General features: G+C 60.9%; 2 protein-coding genes across 15 annotated transcripts in view; both read right to left on the reverse strand.

Annotated features, from left to right (window-relative positions):
* ESPNL (espin like) overlaps positions 1-20,074 on the reverse strand; it is a 28,200-nt gene extending 8,126 nt beyond the window's left edge. Inside the window, exons 1-5 of one of the 3 annotated variants that reach the window (XM_060301625.1) lie at positions 19,781-20,074; positions 18,348-18,538; positions 16,519-16,705; positions 13,482-13,664; positions 5,254-5,385 (exon numbers count right to left, since the gene is read on the reverse strand). In XM_060301625.1, coding sequence (XP_060157608.1) covers positions 5,254-5,385; positions 13,482-13,664; positions 16,519-16,705; positions 18,348-18,538; positions 19,781-20,074 — 987 coding nt within the window. Of the gene's footprint in view, positions 1-5,253; positions 5,386-5,871; positions 6,081-13,481; positions 13,665-16,518; positions 16,706-18,347; positions 18,539-19,780 lie in introns of those variants that run through there. The other 2 variants (XM_060301623.1, XM_060301624.1) reach the window with 2 other exon arrangements.
* A 957-nt stretch (positions 20,075-21,031) lies between these two features.
* Positions 21,032-24,151, reverse strand: part of SCLY (selenocysteine lyase) — a 29,107-nt gene continuing 25,987 nt past the window's right edge. For 11 of the 12 annotated variants that reach the window (XM_060301627.1, XM_030860827.2, XM_060301626.1 and 8 more), the window contains 2 exons: positions 22,988-23,063; positions 21,032-22,112 (listed from right to left, as the gene is read on the reverse strand). In XM_060301627.1, coding sequence (XP_060157610.1) covers positions 21,959-22,112; positions 22,988-23,063 — 230 coding nt within the window. In that variant the 3' untranslated portion in view covers positions 21,032-21,958. Of the gene's footprint in view, positions 22,113-22,987; positions 23,064-23,256; positions 23,920-24,151 lie in introns of those variants that run through there. The other variant, XM_060301637.1, reaches the window with a different exon arrangement.

The raw sequence follows: 24,151 nt of genomic DNA on the forward strand, positions 1-24,151 counted from the left end.
CTTTTGCATCTGGCCAATGGGAGCCAAGAGTCGAGACTGGAGCACGCAGGCTGCTGTGAGGCCGCAGGTGGTGCGTCCCTCCCCAGGCGGCAGAGAAGTTCTCCGGGAGGACGCTGAGCTGTCCTCCAAGGACTCCAGAGCCGGGCTTGCTGCCTTTTGGTTTAAAGCTGAATGTCAGAAGACTGGCCGGCCGTCTTTCAGATGACGTGGCTCCCGGCTGAGCCAGGATGGCCTGAGAGCACACGGCCACCCCAGCTCGGGTCCCCAGCAGGGAGGGCCACTCACGGCGGTCTCTCTGGGCACCCACCACCGGCTGTCAGACCAAAGCGCCTCGCCCCGCTCCCTCCAGTGGGTAGCTGCGGTGGAAGGTGGCCTCAGGGCTGCCAGGCGGGGCAGACGGGCTGGTACCAGCCTGCCGCCCCCAGGCGGGACACGTGGTTTGGCGCCGGTGTCACGCATGGGTGGTTCGTGCTGCAGCTCTGTTGAAGGTTCTCCAGTCTCTGTCTTGAAATTCTTAATCAGTTGTTAACAAGAAGCCCACGTTTTCATTTTGCACTGAGCCCTGCACGTGATGGAGCTGGAGCTGCAGGGCCAAGTCCCCCGGCCACGCTGAGTGTCCCCTGGCTCACCTGTAGGTGGGCCCTGTCCCTCCCGCGGGCAAGGAGGCACAGGCGTTAGGTGGCCTCCCCAGCCTGGGGGATTCCCGTCAGAAGAATCCCCGGCTCTGCAGCCACTGCCTCGGGCCCCTCGGTCGCATTCCCATCCAGGACCCTCGGCCAGGCGGAGCCACGGGGAGGGGGACACAGCCCAACCCCTTATCTGCCACCGCCCTGCACCTCATACCTCACTCTCTGCAGGAATCTGTGCCGAGAGCCCAGGAGCCCTGGTCCGACAGGGCGGGGAGTGTCCGCCAGGCCCCAGCCGGGAGGACCTTCAGAAGCAGGTGCTGGGCTGTGAGCACAGGAAGCTGTTGGCTGTCCTGGACCGTTGGGGGCTGTCGCAGCTGCCGCCCCCAGGAGCTGGAGGTGTCGCATTAATATTTGAAGGCTGAGGTGTCGGGTGGCCCGGCGGGCTTGGGCTGGGTGTGGGATCCCTTACCACTGTGCCTTAACCCTCCGCAGCGCAGGGGCCGGGGGAGCGGACCCTCGGGAGAGGTGGGGGAGACCTGAGATCCCTGGTCACGCAAGAAGGGACCACCCAGATGACTCCCGCAGTACAGCCCTCCAGGCACAGATGGGGAACCCAAGACTCAGAGAGGCAAGGGGCTTTCTCAAGGGCCCACAGCTGGGACGGGGCAGAGCTAGACCAGAATCTTACTTGAGACCCCCCTCTTTGCTCCTTCCAGGACTGAGAGCCCCTCGAACAGCTGCTCCTTTCGTCCAGGGGCATCAGCAGTGGAGGAAGAGGCAGGCGGGTGGGGTCTCTTACGCCCCTACCGAGGATGCAAAGCCCTGGCCGCGCTTCACCCGGCTCTTCCTCTGGGCTGCCTTTGCACGGGAGGAACCCAAAGGAGGAGTAGGCTGCTCGCCGACTGCTACAGAACACGGGCCTTCCCAGGCTCAGGGGTCCCCGCCTGTGGCACAAGTGTGTGCGCGCAGCAGCCATCTGGGCCCATATCGGTCACACTGGGACTTGGAGGCGGGAGGGGATCCGACCAAACACGACGCTTTCTCCCTGCCGTGTCTCCGACCTAGGAATCCCCTGTCTTCCAGCGTCCGCAAGGCAGGAGCCCGTTGGCCTAGGAACTTTATGCAGGGTCGAGTCAGACCCCAGACCCCACGGCTGGCGCCGACAGTCTGATGGGCAGAGCAGGGCTGAGTCCCAGGTGGGCCCCGGGCCCCTGCACAACCAGGACAGGGCTGTGAGGCTGCCGCAGTCTCCCCTGCTCCCTGCCCCTGCTTGGGAGCCCGCAGCCCCTCCCCGCAATTGAATCTGCTCTGGGGTTGAGGGGCAAGGGCTTCCCAGTCCCTGCAGAGTGAAGGGCTCAGCTGGGGTGGCTGGGGCCCTGTCATTCCGGGGAAGATGGAAGAGGCAGGAAGTTGGTCCAGGGCCCAGGGGGATGGACTTGGCGCCAGTACAGTACCCACAGCCTGGGAGACCTCATGCCACCTGGTCCCTGAGGCTGGAGTCTGCTCCAACCCTCACCAAGGAGAAGCCTTGTGGAGTCACTCAGCGTCCCCCAGGCCTGAGTTTCTCTGCCTTTGCTGGGAAGAGGAGGGGTTACTGAGAGCCCCCGGCAGGGCCTGGCACACGTGGCACTCAGACCTCTTTGCTGTTGTTAGCACGGTGTCTTGATGATCTCTGAATTTCGGCGGGGACGGGGGTCGGCTGTGGTGTTTCCCAGGTGACAGGAGTGTCCACATCCCCGTGTCCCTCATTCAGGCCCTGGACACTAACCGAATCTACGAGGACCCGAGGGAGTGGCAGACGTTGGGTCCCGACGTTTGGGATTCTGACAGCTGGGCGTGTGCTGCCCCCAAAGGGGGCTGTTGCCCTAAGGTTGGCGGTCAGCCGGCCCTGGGCTGGTGCCCTTCCCATGGCCTGGTGTCTCCTTTTCTGTGTTTTTGATGAGATTTGAGCAGCGCCATGCCTGCCATGCATTATATATCGAGGACAGCTGTGGCGAGCCGGGTTACAGGCCTGTAATGCCACCCGGGCCGAGAAAATCATGACCCGCAGATGGGCGACGGCTGAGATTCGGTTACTGGCTGCACGGCCAGGCCCCGCCCCTCCCTGGCGGAGGAGACTGCCCAGGGGAGTCCCTTGCCCTCTCTGGGCCTCAGTTTCCCCATCTGTAGAAGGAAGGGGTCCTAGGGCCCTTCTGGACCAGGGGAGGGAAATTAGCACCCCTGTGTGCTCACGGCACACGTCTACCGGCCAGCAAGCCTCCTAGTTACATTATACAGGTGAGAACATCGAGGCTCACAGACGCTCAGAACTGGGGTGCCACCCGGCCGGGAAGACTCGCTCCAGCTCTGGTGAGCACTGAGTGCCGGGCTGGGGGCAAGCTGAAGGGCTAGGCTCCCCCTCCTGGGCCGCTACTCCTCACTGTTGCTGCCGTCCAGCGTCTCACTCTAACCTGGCCCTGCAGCCAGGAGCCCAGCTGCCCGGCCCACTCCTTGGGGGTCAGAGAGGCCCAAGCCCTCACTGTGCAGAGGGGTACCCCAGGCCCAGGGGGTGGCAAGGCTTGGTCAAGGTCGAGGTGGTGTGGTCGAGGCAGGGCCTGGCCTTCCCGCGCCTCACGGAGGCCCCGCAATGGGCAGCGGGTGAACCCAGGCCCTGCGAAGCCTCCCAGGAAGGGGGCGCCTCCCACAGGGCAGGTCTCCGTTCCCCGTCCAGCCGTGCCCCCCAAGGCTGCCTCTCTTGGGACCCACGGCTCCCTGGGGGCAGAGGCAGGCGGCCGTGTGGAGAGGAAAAAGATGACTTTCAGCACCTCCCCTGAGCCCGACACAGGGAGAGGCCACGCGGGCGACCTCTGGATATCGTGTTTCCATCAATACTGCATCAGGCGCGCAGCTGACAGCCTGCCGTCTGCGGGGCCGGGACTGCCGGTGAGGCGGGGGCTGGCGGGGAGCAGTGGATCCCAGGGAGGTGGCCCAGCCTGCCCGCTCTCCACCACCGCAGGCGGGGCACGTGGACGGGCTGGACACCGCGGGCCGGAAGGCCGGGAGGGGAGGCTACACAGACAGGCCAGCCCGGCTTGGGGAGTCCTGAGCGGAGGGGATGCTGCCTTGTATCCTGTGGCGACACCAAGGAGGCCACCAGGACCAGGCGAAACCGCAGGAAGCCTGACATGGGCTGGTCCCCAAAACCCTGGGGGCTCAGGAGAGCGCCCAGAGCCTCCACCCCCCTAGGAGAGCTGGGCACAGTGGCCAGGAGGGGCTGGCAGATGTGCCAGGACCTGGGGATGGAGAGCAGGGGGCAGAGACCCTGCTTGGACAGAAGGCTCAGCCGCGGGCACCGCCGTGTGGGCTGGGGACAAGCAGGGGACCCCGGCCAGAGGCCCGGCGGCACCTGCTCCCTGGCAGCCGAGCAGCTGCCCACCCCCCCTCCAGGCCGGCCCCAGGGCCCACACGGAGGCTGGGGGCCCAGGCGGCCAGGGCATCCCTGGCCGCTGGACTGCAGAGCTCTGTCCGCTACACCAGGAACCCACTGAGTTCCCGCAACTTCTGGAACCCAAGCCAGAAAGACAACGCTTATCATACGATAGCCAATCGAAGGGTTAGTGAATAATCAGCATATCGATTACTTCAAGCAGTGAGTATAGTCCTGTTTCTGAAACCACGACACCAGGACAAACCAGGACTCCCAACTCGTGTGCCCCGAAGTACCCCTGGCCTTTGACCCAAGGCCTCCTGGGTGTGGCTTTCAGGCAGTGGAGACAAGAGGCTCTCAGTGGTGGTCGGGTGAGGACCAGGCCACTGGCCCGGGGCCGGGGCCGGCAGCTCAGCCTCAGCTGGTCACGGATGCTCCGGGGGGCGCCCCGAGGGAAAAGGAGGCACGGCAGCCCCTCTGGGCCTTGGTGCTCTCACCTGAAGGCAGGGCCAGGCGATCCCAGGGATGCCTTCCGAAGGGGCGGCCGCTACAGAAAACTGCGGCACGATCTGTATTCGCCGCCCGGGGCCTGGAGTCAGGGGTGGAGGCCGGGCGGGAGAGCGCTGGCCCTACGCTTCCCCACCGCACACCCGCCCGGCCACCCTCACCTGTCCACTCGCTCACCCGCCTGTCCACTGCTCCACTCATTCGGCACACACGCGTGGTCCATCACGTGCTGGGGGCTGGGACCCACGAGGCCCTTGCCCTTGCGGACCGAGGCCCGGCGAGGTCACGTGCCCAGGTGGGAGGGCGGGACGAGACTCTCCTCTTCCGGGCTGCACGGGGCTGGCCTGCCTCACTGGGTCACCTCACCCAGGGCCCAGGGCCCTGCTCCCACCCCCGGGGTGTCTTCAGCCTGACACAGCGTCACCCAACAGCAGCCCTGGCCGGAAGCATGGATCCCAGGTCCTAAGTGTGGTTGCTGCGGCCCAGGTGGAGGGCAGACCTCGGCCGAGGTCCAGCCACAGCCCAGCACTGGTCCCGGCTGTCACGGCCCCGGTCGCAGCCCTGGTCCCGGCACCGGCTCAGGCGCGGCCAGGCCCTTTCACGTGACAATGACACTGCGTACGCAGCCGGCTCCCCAGCTACCCGGCCGTCAGCGCGGCAGGGGTCTGTCACCCGGGGGTGGGGGGGCGGGGGCGGGACCGCGAAGCTTACCGGCCGGGTGCTGTCGCGGAGGTACTGGGCGCAGTCGCGGTGGCCGTGGTACTCCGCCAGGTCTGCGGCCGTGTAGCCGTCCTCGTCCCGCAGGGCGGGGTCCACGCGGTGGGAGAGCAGGGTCTGGCAGCACTGTGGGGAGGGCACACCCGTGGCCGCACCGCCGGCCCCCCCACCCAGCCCCGAGCTGGGGCACGGCCTGAACCCGTGCCCGGACCCAGGCCGCCCTGCCCGCGGGCACCGGCATGCCCCTATCCCGGGTGGGAACCCCAGGCGCTCGCGCTCAGGAGCTCACCAAGGGCCCAGCTGGTCAGTCAGCGACCCAGCCGGATCCTAGCCAGGCAGCCTGACCCCGACTCTGCCCTTGTAACCCTTGCCTCGGGTTCAGATACGGAGCCGGGTTCCATTTTTACAGCGACCTTCGGAGGCGTGTGTCATTTTCACACGAAGAAACCGGGGTGCAGGAGGCTAAACACCGTGGCTTCACCCCAGGACTCCGGGCCTGTGCCCTGCCCACCTCCCCCTGCCCACTCCTTGGCCTCCGGTCAGGCCTGGCACTCGATGAGCCCCTCTTCTTGGCCCCAAGCCTAGGCGAGCTCTGGGGGCTCCCACCCTCACCCTCTGCGTCTCTATGTCTGAGCTCATGGCTCCACCAGCCACACGCCTGCTCCCTCCTCGCTCAAGCCGGGCCTGGGCCCCCTTGTCTCCCTCCTGACTGGTCCTCTGGGCTCGTGTGATGGGAGCTGGGAGGAGAGGAAGGCCTGGAGGCCCAGAAGCTGGGAGGAGAGGGGAGGATGGAGGAAAACAAAGCGAGAGGAGATCCGGGTCTGCGAAGGGCCCTTTGTGAAGGAGGCTGTGAAGGGCCCTTTGTGACGGAGGCTGCGATGGGGTGCGGGGGGAGAATACAGGGCGCTGCAGGAGCCGGCCGTGCGTCCAGAGCGTGTGTGTGGGGGGGTCACAGTGGAAACGCAGTGGAGCAGGGGCCCCCGGAGTGTCAGGCCTGGCCCCAGATGGGCGGGGACGGCAGCCCGGGGGAGGGAGGGGGAGGAGAGAACTTGCCCCCCGAATGACGGCGATTACTGCTGGCAAACGATGGTGACCCATTTGTGAGCAGAGGGTGGGTGGTTACAGATGACCAAGAGTTAGGTCTGGAAATCCGTGAGGTAGCCGTGCCAGCGGCAGAAACAGGTGGGCAGACGGACCCGCGTCAAGGAGGAGAGAACCAGGCAGGTACCACCAGTCCACTCTCCAGAGTCAACGTACAAAATGGACTAAATGTGAAAGGCATCTTCCTAGAGCATTACAGGCAACAAGGAAGTGAGGGCTTGTCAGACCAAGCTCAGGACACAAGGAAAATCCCGAGGGATAAGCCCACCACTCAGAACAGCTTTCGCCCTAAGAGCAGGCTGACGCAGAAGAAATGGCTCTAACCAGAGCAGCTGTGTCACAGGCTCACGAGACTAGGGAGACCAGCAACAGCTCAGGGTCCACTGCAGGCTGGGCCTCCGCCCTCAGAGAAAAGGTAAAGCAGGAGCCAGCCCACCCTCTGCTTCCTGTCACGCAGGTGCTCCAGGAATCTCAAGCCGGATTGTGGACTAATATGATCCACGTGTGCCTGTCAGCCAGCAGCAAGTAAGACGTCACCTGAGGCCCTAAATAATGATGTGCAGCATCGACTCAAACAAAACCAGCAGCACAAGGAAATAAGATACCAGAAACGAGAACCAGAGGACCCAACACACAAAGAAACAGACCCACAAAGTCCTGAGAAATAGCAGACCGTAACACAGCTGTGCTCACTGCTTTCAAGGAAGTAAAAACCAAGCTTGAAAATTTAGGCATGGAATTGTAAATTCTAAAAAGCGTCACAGATTTTAAACCATCAACAGAATGAAAAGGCAACCTACAGAATGGGAGAAAATACTTGCAAACAATGTGACTGATAAGGGGTTAATATCCAAAATATACAAAACAGCTCATACAACTCAATATCAAAAACAACCCAATCAAAAAATGGGCAGAAGGGACTTCCTTGGTGGCACAGTGGTTAAGACTCTGCACTCCCAATGCAGGGGGACCGGGTTCGATATCTGGTCGGGGAACTAGATCCCACATACTGCAACTAAGAGTTCACATGCCACAACTAAGGAGCCCTCCAGCCGCAACTAAGGAGACCACCTGCTGCAACTAAGACCTGGCGCAACCAAAAAAAAAAAAAAAGGGCAGAAGACCTAAATAGCCATTTCTCCAAAGAAGACACACAGATGGGCAACAGGCATGTGCAAAGATGCTCAACACCACTAATTATTAGAGGAATGCAGATGAAACCCACAATCACCTCACACCTGTCAGAATGGCCATCATCAAAAAGTCTACAAACAACAAATGCTGGAGAGGGTGTGGAGAAAAGGGAACCCTCCTGCACTGTTGGTGGGGAAGTAAACTGATACAGCCACTATGGAGAACAGTATGGAGGTTCCTTAAAAAACTAAAAATAGAACTACCATACGACCCAGCAATCCCACTCCTGGGCATATATCTGGAAAAATGAAAACTCTAATTTGAAAAGATACTATCACTTTGAATTACTGCTTTCCTCATTAATTAATGAATTAAATAAAAATGTTTGACACAGGCTCATTTTATAGTTGAATGAAAGTCATGATTACCAGCACTTTGTCCTTTAACATGTGGAATCATTGCAAATTCACGATTAAAAATCAGACAGCTGGAGACGCAAACGTCAGGTTCAGCATTGCCATTGGTGATGTCATTTGCTCAAATAGTGAATAAATTTTGGTAAAGTGCTAAATAAAACAAAAGTCTATCTTCCCTCAATATATACAGTCGGACCATCCTTGGAAAACTCTTATGTATATTAAAACTATGAAGAAACATTGGTGTATGTGTACGTATATTTGAATTTAGGTTCTAAGCTTAGATAATTACATGTACTTGAGTTAGGTTCGAAGCTCAGATAACTACGAACAGGTTTTCTACCTACATACCTGTCCGATTCATTGGGAACTTGCTTGGGGCACAAGACCCTTCCTCACTGTGCAGGACTGTTCTCGAACAGCGGGCTACCCGGCCTCCCCCACAAGAGCACCCCAATCGTTGTAACAACAGAAACAGCCCTGAAATTTCCCAAGCCGACCACTCATCTACTGCAGGTATTCTCTGGTTCCCGAATCCTTGGTCACATACTAAGCAAGTGCTCAGTAACTCTTTGTTCAATGAGTGTCTGCATGAAGGAAAGCGTGGACATGAATCGTTGACCATTAAAGACTCTAAAAAATTAGCCAGCACAGAAAGTCGACAGAGGCAATCGTCTGCTCGGAACGCCTTTTTGGGGACTCACGATACTCAATAAAAATTCTCTTTTGAATTAGCAGCAATGTTAAGCTAGGTAGAGAACTACCAACGAGTTTTAACTGCATATCTAAACCTTGAAGGGACCTCGTTTACACCTGTCTTCTGCTGTTTCCTCTTCAACCTCCTCAGCAAAGCCCCAGACCACACCCCATCTTATGGCAACTTCCCGGTCCACAGCGAGCCCTCCTCCAAACAGCCAGGAAATCATATGTCCTCTTCTCGGGATCCCACAGCAGCTCCCAAATGGCTCCTTACACAATATTAAAACTAGTTCAAGGTCTTCCACCACTGACCTCTCACTACAAGCCCCAGCTTCTACTCTCCACTCTGTCCTAGCACCCTGAGCGCTTATAACCCTCTCTCCCTTGCTAGAAACCCTACTCCTTCCGACATTCACTGCTTTAAGAATGACCGTCTTCCAATAAACTCTGTGTCAGTAACTCAAAAAGAAAAGAACGACCATCTCTATGAATTCTTTCTAGATTAGCTCAGCTAACGCTACTCACATAGGTGGTTCTCAAATTTGACATATATTAGAGTCACCCGGGGAGTTTTTTTTTTTTTTTTTTTTTTTGCAGTATGCGGTCCTCTCACTGTCACGGCCTCTCCCGTTGCGGAGCACAGGCTCCGGACGCGCAGGCTCAGCGGCCATGGCTCACGAGCCCAGCCGCTCCGCGGCACGTGGGATCTTCCCAGACCGGGGCATGAACCCGTGTCCCCTGCATCGGCAGAGGACTCTCAACCACTGCGCCACCAGGGAAGCCCTTACCTGGGGAGCTTCAAGAAGTCCTGATACGTGGGCTCCCTAGGACCAATTAAATCAGAATCGCTGGGGTAGGTGGAGCTCAGGTATTAGAATATTTTAAACCTGTTCTGGAGAGTTGTAGTGTGCAGCCACCTTTGAGAACCATTACACCAGTGCTATCTACCACACTTAAAATCCTAAGCAAAATGTTAGCAAATTAAATTCACCTATGTATAAAAGAGATCGTTTTTCATGACCAAATTGAGTTTACTCCAAGAATGCAAGGTTGGTTTAACATTTTAGAGAGTAATCAGAGTAGAAAGCAAGGTCTTGAAGAGACAGTTGCACACCCATGTTCATTGCAGCATTATTCACAATAGCCCAAAGGTGGAACCCAAATGTCCACTGATGGATGAATGGATAAAGATAACGTGGCATAACATACCGTGGAATATTATTCAGCCTTATCAAAGAAAGAAAGCCTGATACATGCCACAACATGAATGAACCTTGAGAACATTATGCTAAGTGAAATAAGGCAGTCACAAAAAGATAAATACTGTATGATTCCACTTGTATGAGGCCCCTAGGGTAATCAAGCTCATAGAGACAGAAAGGAGAATGGTGGTTGTCAGGGGCTGGGGAAGTGGGGATGGGGAGTTGTTGCTTAATGGGTACAGACTTTCCGTTTTGCAAGATAAAAGTTCTGGAGATGTGTTGTACAACAATGTGCATATATTTACGCTTCTGCACTGTACACTTAGAAATGTTTAAGATGGTCAATTTTATGTGATGTATTTTTTACTCAATTAAAAAACCAAGTAATCAGTGTAATTTGTGACATAAGAAAGACTGAGATACAGCAAAACAAAACACATACTAAACTGTCATCATCCCCCACTGGGGGTGCTAGGGCATGAGCTCATTATTCTGAAGTTTTATTTTTAAAGGGTGGGGGGGAACTGTCACAGCTCGGGGGAGCCTAAGGAGACAAGATGATGAAATGTCACGTGGTGTCACGGAAGGGATCCTGGAACAGGAAAAGTACGTCAGGTGAAAAGTAAGGAAACCTGAATGAAGTATGGACTTCGGTTAGTAATATTGTATCAATTTTGGTACATTAATTGTGACAAACGTACCATGCTAATGTAAATTGTTAATAATAGGGGGAAATGGATGTGAACTCTGTGAGAACTGTCTGTACTAGTGTCTCAATTTTTCTACAAATCTAAAACTCTTCCAAATTATTCTAAAATAGAATTTATTGGGGCTTCCCTGGTGGCACAGTGGTTGAGAGTCCGCCTGCCGATGCAGGGGATACGGGCTTGTGCCCCGGTCCGGGAAGATCCCACATACCACGGAGCGGCTAGGCCCGTGAGCCATGGCCACTGAGCCTGTGCGTCCAGAGCCTGTGCTCCGCAATGGCAGAGGCCACAACAGTGAGAGGTCCGTGTACCACAAAAAAAATAAAAAATAAAATAAAATAGAATTTATTTTAAAACGGGGTGTGACGTGGGGTGGGAATGAAGCATTATCCTATATTTCCTGGATGAATATATTTCTGGAATTGCTAACAGATTAAGACCCAACAGACAAATCAATAATGTGTGGACTTTGCTTCGCTCCTGATTACAGCACAAGCAGGGAAATGGATATTAGATGGCTACTAGACAGACTGGATATTAGATGATATTAAGAAATTATTGGGGGCTTCCCTGGTGGCACAGTGGTTAGGAATCCGCCTGTCAATGCAGGGGACACGGGTTCGAACCATGGTCCAGGAAGATCCCACATGCCGCGGAGCAACTAAGCCCATGTGCCACAACTACTGGCCCTGCACTCTAGAGCCCGCGAGCCACAACTACTGAGCCCACATGCTGCAACTACTGAAGCCCACATGCCTAGAGCCCGTGCTACACAACAAGAGAAGCCACCGCAGTGAGAAGCCCGCTCACCGCAACGAAGAATATCCCCCTCTCGCCGCAACTAGAGAAAGCCCGTGCGCAGCAACGAAGACCCAACGCAGGCCAAAAAATTTAATTAATTAATTAATTTTTAAAAGTAGTCTAAAAAATAAATAAATAAATAAAAGAAATGATCATGAATTATTTTTAGGCGTGATAATGGTTTGAGGCTGTGATAAGAAACAAAGGGAGTCTTCGCCTCCTGGAGAAGAGTCCACTGAAGTATTTATGGATAAAAAGATGTGCCTTCTCTGACTTGCTGTTAAATAATAGTGCGGTGGAGGGAGTGGCCAAGAGAGGCCAATGAGCTGAGGCAGGAGGCTCTGCTCTTGTGTGTTTAGAGTTTTCGTAACAGATTGAAGAGGAAAGCAGCTGTCAGCCTTGAGGCCTGAGCTATTTTATTTTCGCATTAAGGGAGGGTGAGGCGGTGGTGGTCTCTTGGCTTATCGGTGAGCTTCTCGGGCTCCTATAGACTATTTCACTTGAAAAAGATGCTGCTGCTTAAAAATAGAGTTTTTAGAGCGCTGCTCCAGCCACCCTCCCGATTACGGAGCCGGAGGCTGGGAGACGGGCGGCTGCCTGAGCCTCGCTGCAACGGCTCAGGGCTCTTCAGGCCACCAACCGCCAGCGGGGACCGCCCTCCCCGCCTCCCACCCTGTCACCTGCTCAGCTTCTTCTCTCGTGTCCAGGACAAAAGGGATGACTGTAGGGGTAACTGCAGGGTCTTCCTCTTCTCTGAGGACTGCCCTGGCCCGGACTGAGGTTCACGCCTGCCCTTCCCCTCCCTCTAGATAGGGGCGGATTGGGGGCATTGAGCCAGGGAGGGCTGAGTGGTGGCTTGCAGGGGTGAGAGGAGGGGGGCTGGGGTGGAGGGGTGGTGGGGTGGTGGGGTGGAGGGGTGGTGGGGTGGAGGGGTGGAGGAGTGGTGGGGTGGAGGGGTGGTGGGGTGGAGGGGTGGAGGGGTGGAGGGGTGGTGGGGTGGAGGGGGGCTGGGGTGGAGGGGTGGTGGGGTGGAGGGGGGCTGGGGTGGAGGGGTGGTGGGGTGGAGGGGTGGTGGGTTGGAGGGGTGGAGGAGTGGAGGGGTGGTGGGGTGGAGGGGGGCTGGGGTGGAGGGGTGGAGGGGTGGTGGGGTGGAGGGGGGCTGGGGTGGAGGGGTGGAGGGTGGAGGGTGGAGAGCAGGAGGGACCCCAGGACTCCTGAGAGTCAGAGGAAGACAATTTCAGCAGCGCTGCCAGGAGCTGGACTGGGCCTCTTTCTGATTCTTCAGAAGGTCCTTGCGCCTTCCCATGACTCTTGGTGGCCGCCCTGGGCTGCATTCACACAACGCTGCTCAGGCTGGGCCCCAGGGACACTTTGGGTTCCAGCTGGAAACAGCTGTCCAGAATGTAGGCCCAAATGGGATACCCGGTTGCACCTCAGTAAAGACTGGCCTTTCCTGGGCCAGGAGCATGTTGCTCACGATGGCAGATGCAGCAGGCATCCCCGGGCACTGTGGGAATGACACGGGAAAGCCCGGGAGCCGGCATGGGATGAGCTGACTCGCTTCGGAGCCCTGCTGGGTGGGGCAGTGGAAGAGTCAGCCTGTGCGCTCCCCTCAGATGCAGCCTTGCCTTTACAGGAGGTCAGTGGGCAGGTGATGCCAGTGCGGGGCCAGTGGCTGACGGCCAGGTCTATTCCCAGCGTTGGACCGTAAATATTTGAACACCATCCCTGCCTACTCTGGATTTCTGGATGCTGTTTCCTGGGAACTGGGCCACAGGAGCCCCCAAGGTCTATCTGGATCATAGCGAACCCGCCAGGGCTCTGCTCCCAGGCTGCTCCCATCAGGGGGCCAGCAGCTAAAAGGCCCTCCGGGGAGGACCGGCAGGAAGACCGCTCCCTGAGCGGGAACCTGGGGAGTCTCTGTGCTAAGGGAGGGGCCGAGCACACAGATTTTGTTCCCAGCTGGGTCAGAGTCTGGATCCTGGGCAAGTGACGGGCCCTCTGAGCCTCAGTTTACCTGTCTGTAAAAGGGGACTAATCACATCTATTCTACAGGGCTGTGGTGAGGGTTAAATGACTTATTCATAGGAAGCCTTCCAGGACTGCTGGCTCTCGGAGGCCCCCCAGCCCCACCGCGCACCCTCCCCCGGCCCCTGCCTCACCTCCATTTGCCCGCTCTCCGCTGCGTCATGGAGAGGGGTCCCACCCCAGGAGTCTCTCATGACGGGGGCGCCCATCAGCAGGAGCCGGTCTAGAATGGGCGTGTGGCCGCCTCGAGCGGCAAAGTGGAGGACGGTGGCCCCCTCGTTATCCCGCGCTGTCAGGCCGATGTCCGTGAAGGTGACCTGAGGGACGAGGAGGGGGGATGGGCCAGCTGAGGCTGGACGGGGGTGACCACTCCTAGCTCGGGGCAGGAAGCCCTGGGACAGAGCTGGCTCCTCTTGGCGCGTCCCGGGCAGCATGGGAGGAAGTGAGCTCAGTGATTTTGCTGGGAGACTCCACGGTCCCCAAATCTGCCCCAGCCCTGACCGTAAGCTGAACACCCCCAGGGGCTGGTTTCACACATCAAATAAAGAAATGCCTTTGGGTGGCACCTAAGGGACAGTAAGCAGATGTTTGCTGATGAAGGGAGGGAGGGAGGGAGAGAAAGGACATCCTGGCACCAGGCCTGTTTGTACCCTATCAGGTCTCCAGCACAAAGATGCAGGGGTGCTGGGAGGCGGGTCCTGAGCAGCCTTCCTCATGGTGGACCCAAGCCTGGTCACCCTGCGGCTTGGGCCCCGTCCTGCTGGCAGCCACATGAGTGACTTCTGGCCGGCCCTCCTCACGGGCCCTCAGCTGCCCCTCTGTGAGGGCACCAGTGGGCTCTGGTCCACGGCACCCGGCCAGGCCCGTGGGCACGCAATGGACTGCGTGCACCGGGGCAGCCATGTGACAGTGAGGCATAAGGGGCTCTTCTTCTGCCTTCCTGATAGAAGGGGCTGGTGGATGTGGCGTCACCCCCTTTTCTCCCTCTTCCTGCCTTGAATGCGGCCAACTCTCACCATGAGGGAGAGGCTGGGAGAACAGCAGAGATGTGACCCAGTGTCAACGGCCTCTACGTGGGAGGGACAACCTTTCAGTGGCTCAGTGCACTGGTCACTGCAGCCAAACGCTGGCGTCTGTTAGAAAAAGGCCAGTGAGCCGGGAACAGAGACCCTCCCCTCGGCCAGCTCCCCGAAGGGAGGGGGCGCCCAGCGCTGGGTGGGTGAGCCAGGCTGGACGCCGCCCCCTCCCCTCTCCGTCCACCCTGCAGGAGGCGGGGCTGGGGAGTCACATCTGGAAAAGCCTTTCTGGCCCTGGGACCCCGTGGCCCCAGCTGTTTCTCGCGGGATGAGCCCCTGTGGGGCTCCATGGGGCTCGGTGGACATTCTTCCCTCCTGCCCACCCTCCCCCTGCTCCTGGGCACCCCCGCTGCTCCGAGCTGCTTCTCCTCACCCTGCACAGCCCACTGGCTCACTCCCACACCGTGTGCTGAGCACCTGCTGCGATTGTGGCCCTGCGGCCAGAGATGACCAGGACTCAGGCTCCCGCAGGGCGAGCAGTCCAGGTCTGGGGACAGGCACTTTTCTGGGAGGCCAAGATCTGAACTACAGTGAGGGGACATAAGGACAACTCCACCCAGCGGCCCGGGCGGGGCCGAAGACGGGAAAGTTAGTGCAGCAGGAGCCGCAGAGCTTTCTCCTGTGAGAGGAGCTGGCCGTGTAGGAGGGGCTGCAGCAAGGGGCCCTGGGAGGGGACGCAGCCTGTACGAAGGTGCGGCTGCCTGAGGGGCTGAGGCCAGCCTGGGAGATCCAGCAGCGAAGGGAGGCTGGAGGCAACTGCTGGCGGCCTCTGAGGCCAAGTGAGTGGCTGGAGGCCAGATTCCTTCCCTCCTTCACTCACTCATCAAACATCTCTGGAGCCCTTACTATGTGCCAGGCACAAGGAATGCAGCAGCAGGGCTGCGCCACTGCTTCCTGGAGCGGCTGGAACTTACAGCCTGGGGTGGGAACAGACAACCACCAAGATGAAGGCAAACACAACGTTCATCAGTGTTGGTACAGGACAGACGGCAGCAGAGCAGGACGGGGAGCTGGGCCAGGTGGCTGCCAGCCTACACAGGTGGACAGGGGATGCAGTGGGGGGGAGGCACATCTGGGGAGCTGTCACCAGGCAGAAGGTGCAGCACGTGCAAAGGCCCTGGGGCAGGGAGGCCGGCCTGCTGGAGGGAGGGCTGGAAAAGCAGGCCCCATGCGAAGGGAGGGAGGTTCTGAGTGAGGAAGGGCTCTCCCTTCTCCACCAGTGACCTGCGTGACCTTCAGAGATACCAGCAGACCCTGGCGCTCCCAGCTCGCAGTCCTTCAGCGGCTCCCCAGTGCCCCAGGAAAGAGCCCAGGTCCTCCCGGGGCCTTGGTCTGCCTTTCCGCCTCACGCCACCCCACGGGCTCTCCCAACTGTGACTGAGCTGGGCCCCCGCTCCTCCAGGAACCACCCCCCCTGCCCAGCCACCTCCTGCCCAGCCTCAGTTCTGCCCCTCCCCAGAGAGACCTCTCCACTCTGAGACTTGGCCGGGTCTCTGTAATGGACCCTCAGAGCTCCCAGGCCAGGGTTTTGGTGGCGGAGCCAGGAAGTCCTCAGCCCTGGAAGAAGTGTTGGCAGAAGGCACCCTCTCCAAGCTGGGTCACTCTGTGTTCCTTCTGGAAAGAGGTCTGGGTGACCCTTCCATGGGTCCAGCGGGCAAGAGGGGAGGGGTCTGGCCCTGGGCTCCAAATGGCCAGGGCCAGGCACTGCCTGTGCCAGAGACAGAGCAGCTGGGCGCCACCGACGCTGAGGACTCCTGGGGGAGGGGCAGGAGAGCCCCCAGGGGGCCCTGCACAAGCCCACGGTCCTGCAGGGGCTGACTTTCAGTCCGCAGCCACCTCCAGTCAAAGCTGTGGGCTCCGGGCTGCACCACGGGGCCGAGACTGGGCCTGGCATGTGGGTGCTCTGAGCCATGGGCCGGCCCATCTGCTCCCCCAACCACCGTGTGGGTCCTCGGACTTCCTGCGGGCAAACTGAGACCCAGTTTGGGTGTGCCGCGCCCACCCCAGCCGGGAGCCACTCGCTCGAAGGCGGTTCTGCAAGCCAGTTGCCAGCTTTCCCGGCCCTCCCCTGCCCGCGCCCCCGGCGACCCCTTACCAGCCAGACGACGAGCGAGTAGTGGCCGCGGGCAGCGGCGGCGTGCAGGGCGCTCATGCCGTCGAGGGCGCGCAGGTGTACGTCGGCGCCGCAGTCCTTCACCAGGAACTGGGCCAGGTGCAGGTGGCCCTCCTGGCAGGCCAGGTAGAGCGGGGAGGCGCCGCTGCGCGTCCGCCGGTTCACGCCGCTATGGGGGAGGGCGGGGTTCAGAGGGCGCTCGGCCCGGGGGTCGCGGGGAGCCGCTCCAGCCAAGGGCCCAGATCGGGGAGGGGCGTCCCGGCACCTGGCTGAGCTGTTGCGGCCACCCCGCTTCCCGGCTGAGGTGAGGGGCCCAGCCGGCCACCTGTAGCGTTGCACAGGTTGCGCACAGCGCAAGGGCACGGGGTCGGGGCGGGGGTGAGGTGGGCACGGGCCGCCGGAATCCAGCTTCCCCTCCCCCACCCCCCTCCCCATCAAGATGTGCGCGCCGCCAGGGGTTGGCCGGCAGAGGGCGCTTCTTAGGGGGTGACTAGCCCAGCAGGGCCTGCAGTGGACGGGTCAGGGAACCTCCAGAGCTGGGGGCCTGCTCTGTATAAGGGGCCAGTGATCAGGGCAGTAGCCCTTCTGTGGTGCCCAGCCCTAGCATCGGAATTCCAGGCCCCCATGTGGATGGACTGGGGCAGGGTCGTCAGATTTCCTGCATCCGGCTTTGCCTCTATGGTGCTGCAGGCCCAGGAGAGTTCTTAGTCCCCAGGGCAGCCCCTCCCCAAACCGGACCCACGCCCTGTTGACAAAGACTTCACCTCTAGGTCCTGTGGTCGGTGCCGGTGGGAATGTGGGCCCTGGGGCGGGGGACCTTCCCGTGTGCTTGTGTGTGCTTTAATGTGAAATCTTCCACTTTTCAAATGACAGAAGCTGCTTCTAAAACTGCCGGTCTAAGAGACACTCTGTGGCCGGCCGGGCCCGGGGCAGCTGGTGTGGACGCTCTGGGGAAGATCCGCAGAGGCGAGTCCCGAAGGCCTTTGCCGAGGGGTCGGGATGGGAAGGCCCAGGGACAGGAACACTGTTCCACAGCTGAGCTGTCCGGTCTCGTCCAGGAGCAACCGTGGGGTGGCCAGGACAGCCAGCCGGCCAACAAGAGGCCCGCAGAGGAGAAGGCGTGTGGTTACAGAGGCAGGCGGGTTTGGGGGACAAAGGCCAGGTCAGGTGTGGGGCGGACACGGAGTCCCACCCCCAGCCAGGGCAGTAGCCCTGAGAACAGACGGTGGGGGGCAGGCCACGTGCACGGCACCCTAGATGGCCCGTTGTGTGCCCAGGGTATCTTTTGTGGGGCGCAAGGGCCACAGCGGTGCCCACGATGGGGAAGGGGAGTCCCGCTGCCTGCTGCCCCCGCCTCGCCATCCACCAACTCCAGGTGGTGGGACAGGGGTTCACAGTGTCAGGAACCGGACAGTGTGGAGGGAGAATTCAGGCCGACCTGAAGGGGCCCCCAAGTCCACTGCACAGCCTCTGCTCCCTTCGGGTGGCTTGAGGGGGCCACCTTCCCAGCCAGGGGAAGCCGGGCCCTGAGACGCCCCCAGGCAGGGCCGGGAGCTGCCTGAGCATATAGAGCGCCTCCTGCTCTGACTGCTGCAGCAGCTTCCTCGCCGTTCTCACTGCCCCCTCCACGCTCCGAGCCTCACCCCGAGCGCTCTCCGCCCGCGCCTTGGCCACAGACTTGTCCCTCCACACTCCCCTCCCCCAAGGCCCGCCTCCAAGGCGGCAGCCCCTCCTCCTCCGCCGCCTCGGTGCGGCCTCCCCAGCACCTGCACCCCCCGGAATGCCCAACAGGCGGCGCTGCGGCTCCTCACCTGCCGTGGGCGGCCGTCAGGAGCTTCAGGCAGGTCAGGTCCCCGCTGACGGCGGCGTGGTGCAGCGGCAAGGCCCCCTCCAGCGTCTCCAGCGTGGCTGCGTGGCCCTCTCGCAGCAGCCACTCCACCAGCACCGGGTGTCCGAAGCGGGCGGCCAGGTGCAGCGGGGAGACGCCCGAGGAGTCTCGGTCCTACGGAGGCACGGGCGGGGCGGTGAGCGGGCGGCGGGCCCGGACCCAGCCCTGCCCGGCAGCACCAGTGCGGCCAGGGCCAGCCGCCCGGCACCACAGCGCCCGGAACCCCGACAGAGAGCTTCCGCCCCGCCCCTCCGTCCGGCGTGCTCCATCGCGGGGCGTGCGGGGGGAGGTCTCTGGGACTGAGAGGTCGGCGGCAGGGCCAGGATCAAGTCCAGGCCTTCTGGGTCCAAGTGCATCCGAGCTCCCTCCCCTTCTCTGCTCGCAGTCAGAGCGGCTTCCGCTCGCCCAGCTGCGCCCGCGCCGGCCGGTGGCCTGCCCCGTGTCCAGGGCTGCGGCGTCTCTGGGCCTCTGCCCCACCCCCACTGAGCGCCCACCCGCCGGCCCCCGAGTCCTCTTGCCGGGGACCCTATCCACCGTGGGCCTCTGGCAGACCTGGGCGTTCTCCCAGGCACAGAGGTGGCCCCGCTCCCGCCCCCGGGGTTGTGCGAAGAGCCGCTGAGGATGAGGACGGCGGCCTGGAGGCTGTTGGGACGCTCAGGCTGTGACCGCTGAGTCCTCCCCGTCCCGGACCGAGCGGGTCACGGTGATGCCCACCCCCCGACTCCGGCCTCTGGGAGGACGTCCTTACACCGTCAGAGCTGGCTCACCGACCTCCCGTGGTCCTTCACCCCCACACGGAGCACCCACCGGGCCGGCAGGAGAAGGGAGAGGCGGGCCCTGAGACTCTTCTCTTCACATCAAGGTTCTCGTCCCACTGCCCCCCACAGCTGCGCCTGTGCTGTCACCCACCGGGGCCCCCGGCCGTCCAGGCCGGTGCCCACAGCTCCCGAGCCCGAGTGCCCACCTTGCTTCTCTTCGTAAGGACCCTTTTCTAGACCCTTCGGAAACAGGCCCACGGATCAGGCCTGATAAGGGCTCCGTGAGATCGCCACTGGCAAGGCCAGGTGCCCCTGGGTGGGACGTGGGGAGGAAGAACAAGGATGGCCACTCTGTGCTGGGCGCTGGGGGACGCGAGGGGGTTTAGGAGGTGCCCACTTTGGGGGCGGAGGGACGTTGGGCAGAGACAGACGCCATTGACTGTGCCGTGGGGCCCGCGTGGTGACTCCCCGAGAGGAACAGCCCAGGGCCGAGGTGCCCAGGGGAGGCCGAGGGCTCCGGATCCGGCTCTCGGCTCACGCCTCCCTCCATCCCCATGGACACGGGTCCCCCCGCGGCCGCCGTGCCCGCTCGGCTCACCTGCAGACCGCAGCCCCCTTCGCGCACCAGCCAGCACATTTCGGCCAGGCTACCGGTGGCGGCGGCGTCATGCACCGGTGTGGCCCCGTTATGGGCCCGCTGGTTGCCGGGTAGCTGGGCCCGCTGAACCAGGAACTTGACGCAGGCCAGGTGGCCGGCCCGGGTGGCGTGGTGCACCAGGCCAGCCCCCAGGGCGTCGGTGATCCCCGGGCCCAGGGCACCCGCCTCCAGCAGCCGCTCCAGGGTGGCCAGGTCCCCATCCTTGGCGGCCGCGAGCGCCCGCTGCTCCTCCATCCACCCGGCCGGCTCTCCTCGACTCGCGCACAGGCCCGGGCTTCCTGTTTCAGGCGTGGACGCAGCTCCCGGCTCCGGTTACCTGATAAGCGGCGCAGAGGGCAGATGGGAGGCGGCAGGGGGGTGGGGGGACAGGCCTTGGGGACCGGGCCTCCGCAGCCCAGCCCCAGCCGCTCCCGCGGCGCCCGGAGCTGCGGTGGGCAGAGGGCGCGGGGGAAGGGCCCACACCGGGTTTGGGTTGGGGGTGGGCGCTGGCCCGGGGGGCACTGCCCTGTGCTGGCCCACGACTCCTCCTCCCGTGGAGCGAGGGCTGGGATGGACTTCCCGCGTCGAGCAGGTGTTCACAGTGGCAGTGTCCTTTCCAGAAAGCGGTAGGCAGCTGCCCTGAGGGCTGTGCTGGGCCATGGGAGGCCACCTGGGAGACCCTTCTCACAGGAGGGCAGACCCATCCAAGTGGAGCCCTTTCTGGGGACCTTAAGTGTTTGGGACATGTTGTCACCCACCGGGAGCTGGGGGCCTTCCTGGCCCCTGAGAAATCTATGCTGGATCCTGGCCTCAGCTGGCCTTGGAGGCTCCGTGAACCTCTGGACAGCAGCTGCTCCCCAGGGCCGGTGACGGGCTCAGGGCCCTGACCGAGAGTCTCTGGCGCTGCAGCTAAAGGTCCCGAGTGCATTTTTCAGAGCTGCCAAGCATCTTTTTCCAGACTGTTCTCTTCCGTGGGGCTGGACACCCATAGTTCTTTGCTGGGGGAATCGGGACACCACAGCCTCTGCCTGGCGGAAGCAGGATGCTGCATGTTAGGGACCTACTTTCTAGAGCTCCCAGAGACACAGTCGCAAGCCGAGTTCCTGAAGCTACAGGGTGATTATGCAGTGAGCAGTGGGTCTGACCCCACCCCACTGCCGGCACAGACACACTGTGCCCCCAAGAAGAACCCACTAGAAGAACCACAAAATGTCCAAAACAAGCACTGGAAGCTTTTATTAGTTCATCTAATTTCTGACGGTTGTTTCCTCAGAGCCATCACGAAGTTCCTTGCACCTTTCAACCGCACATTACAAGTGTTATTCAATTAAAAAAACCCACTCCTATGTAAATGTCTCCATAGACACAACATTTGATGTGAATCAGACACCACAATGCCACTATGAAGATCAAAGAATCCTCCCGCAAATACAACTGAGATGGGAGCTGAGCGAGGGATGAACGATTTTCCGCCTTGGGAATGAGCCAGCATCACGCAGGCGCTGCCGCCCGTGACTCTGATGGCTGAGCTGAAACCCTGAGCAAATGATCGAATGGAAGGGATGGGAGGGGCCTGCGGACTGGGAGAGAGGGCGCCCAGTGGTCGATGGCCCGAGTGACCAGCAAGTGATCAGGAGGATGGGCGGGCCTGGAAGCGGGGGGACGCCCAGCGGGGAGGGGCCTGACCACAGGGGCCCCCACCCTCTGGAAGGGGCTTGAGAAGGGCCATGAGGGTGAGGAGGGACCAACCTCTCAGGCAACAGGTGCACAGAGGCCAGGACAGCAGCCAAAAACCAGGTCTCCTATTTCCATAGAGCAGCTGACAATCAATTATAAATACTAGCATTTTACCTTTCGGATAAAAATGCCACCTTCCAGGAAGGGCGTGCTTACAACAAGCTCGCCCCGCTTCCCAGAGGGGAGGGTGGACGCGGCTAAAGAGTTTCTAATCCAACTGGTGCCACTGGGCAGCAGTGACAGGGACGGTCCCACGAGGGCATCTTGTCCTGGGCCCCTCAGCACCGGTGGCGTCTGTGGGCCCAGCAGACCCGCTCCCTCACTGACCAAGGGACGGGAGGGAGCCCGGAGCCCACACGCTCTGGGACAAGAGGAAGACTCCTTCTGGCACCGCCCTGGGCACTAGGCCTGGCCCTCCAGCCGGGCCACCGCCTGCTTCAGGTCCTGCACGACGAGGTCCACTTCGGCCCGGGTGGTGCCGCGGCCCACGCTGAGCCGGATGGCATTCCTGGCCAGGTCCAAGGGGACGCCGCAGCTCAGCAGCACCGGGGATGGCCTGTGGGGCGGGGAGACGGGCCAGCCGTCAGGACACGGGCTCTCCCGGGCTGCCGCGTGTCCTTGGCCAGCTCCCCACTGGCCACGCACACTCTTTGGCCCACCGTCACCAAGGGCCGGCTCAAAGCCTCCCTGCTCTCCAGCCGGGCCTGCCCTGGCACAGGCCCCGACCCCGGGAGCACAGAGGCGGCCGTTGGCCCCTGTACCCGAGAGCCGGAGCCCGGGGTACTGTGGCAACTCCCATCTCCAAGGAGCTAGCGGGCTCGGTTCCTGGAGGGGACACTGAGCCACACGCGAGGCAGAGGGACGGCCTCCTGCAGACCCTGGAGGCTGCGGCCCGCCCAAGTCAGTGCTGAGTTTGGTCCCGGTGCCCTGGCCTCGAACAGAGGCCTGTTGCTCATCACGACCACAGCTCCGCTCTCTCCAGAGCCCAGGTGGCCGCATCCAGCTCTACTCCCACCTGCAGGGCCCCCCAAGAAACCGAACCCCCTTCTCTTCCTCCAGCAGGGCTGCTCCCGATGCCCAGGCCCGAGGCTCCACCCTCCCCTCCCGCTTCCGCCCGCTCCTGGCAGGGGGCGTGATCTGAACCCAAATCTGGTCACAGCTCCCAGTTTTCTCGAGGCTGAAGTGGGCGCCCGCAGCCCGGCCCTGCTGCACCAGCCCGCCCCTCCTCCCTGCTCCCCACCTCACGCGGAGCCCTGCTGCCCGTCTCCCGGTCCAGCCCGAGGCCCCTGAAGGCTGCAGCTCCCACTCGCTCCTCCCGAGGGCCTGCGCCGTCTGGTCACCGTCCACGCCCCTGCTAGGCTGCAGAGCTGCCCAAACCTAGAGCCCCGATGCGCCCTGGATGCCGCGGCCAAGTACGTGGAGAGCACTCACCGGTCTCCATGGTCCGAGTGGCACGCAGCCCCCAGGCTGGCCAGCAGCGTCCTGCACTGGGCCAGCACCAAGCGGCCTAGGAGACAGAGCACAGGGCCCCTGAGGTGGAGTCCAGGCGGGGGCCGCCTCTCTTCCCTGCTGCAAGTTTGGACGCTCCCTCCCTCGTACCACCTGACGGAATCCCAGGGCACAGGTCCCTCTGACGGCAGGTGAGAGAAACCACAGCAGGTCCCAGAGGAAGCGCTTCCTCTGCCCCTTGGCTGCAGAAAAGCAGACACTCTTTGGCCTCATAAGACTGGCCTTGAGAATGTGGTACCATCAGCTGCCTGGCAGGACTCGCAGAATCCTGACGAGCTGCCTTACCGAATAACATGCTGTCCTGGTAATAATGTCTAACTTGACGTCTCTGTTTTCTAAAGGGAGAGACACTGGGAGCTTGTCTGTGTTAAGCTAGAAGGCACTTCCCTCTTCCTTCACAGGCACAGAGATTTAAAAAAATACAATGATGGGAATTCCCTGGCGGTCCAGTGGGTACGACTCTGCCCTTACTGCCGAGGACCCGGGTTCGATCCCTGGTCGGGGAACTAAAAATCCCACAAGCCACGTGGCACAGCCAAAAAAACCCCAAAAACATAAACAAACAAAAAAAAACCCAACACCGATGACTGCGATTTAATTAAAACGAACAGCCTGTCTCATTTAAATTAACACAGGTCATCACAGAATATAAAGTCTGCCCCCAGAAGAAGCGGGGAAGACACTAGAGGGAGGAACTTCCCTTCCCACAGCGGGGAGACCTGGAGAGTTAGCCGTGTGCTTCCTTCCCAACGAGGATGCACTCCAGACCCGGTGACGGCCGCCCCAGGGTTTCTTCGTGGTCCAAACACGCTGCCCCGTTTCTCAGAGTGACCAGGAGGCAACGACCTCTTCTTCTAAGAGGTGAAAACTGCCCTTCAGGTCGGCTCTCCCGTGCTCTCGGGGCCACCGTAATCTCCTCCCAGACAAACAGGATGCTCTACACCCAGGACTCAAGCCTCAGGGACTCCGGGCAGCCAAGTTCTAAGCGTCTGGGATACGAGTCGCCCTAAGACTAATCCTAACCCGAACCCTAACTTTTCCAGCTGGGAGGCAGAGATCGCGGGAACTAATGAAGCCCACAGATCT

This window comes from Globicephala melas, chromosome 7, assembly GCF_963455315.2.
Source record: "Globicephala melas chromosome 7, mGloMel1.2, whole genome shotgun sequence".
Classification (NCBI taxonomy): Eukaryota; Metazoa; Chordata; class Mammalia; order Artiodactyla; family Delphinidae; genus Globicephala; species Globicephala melas.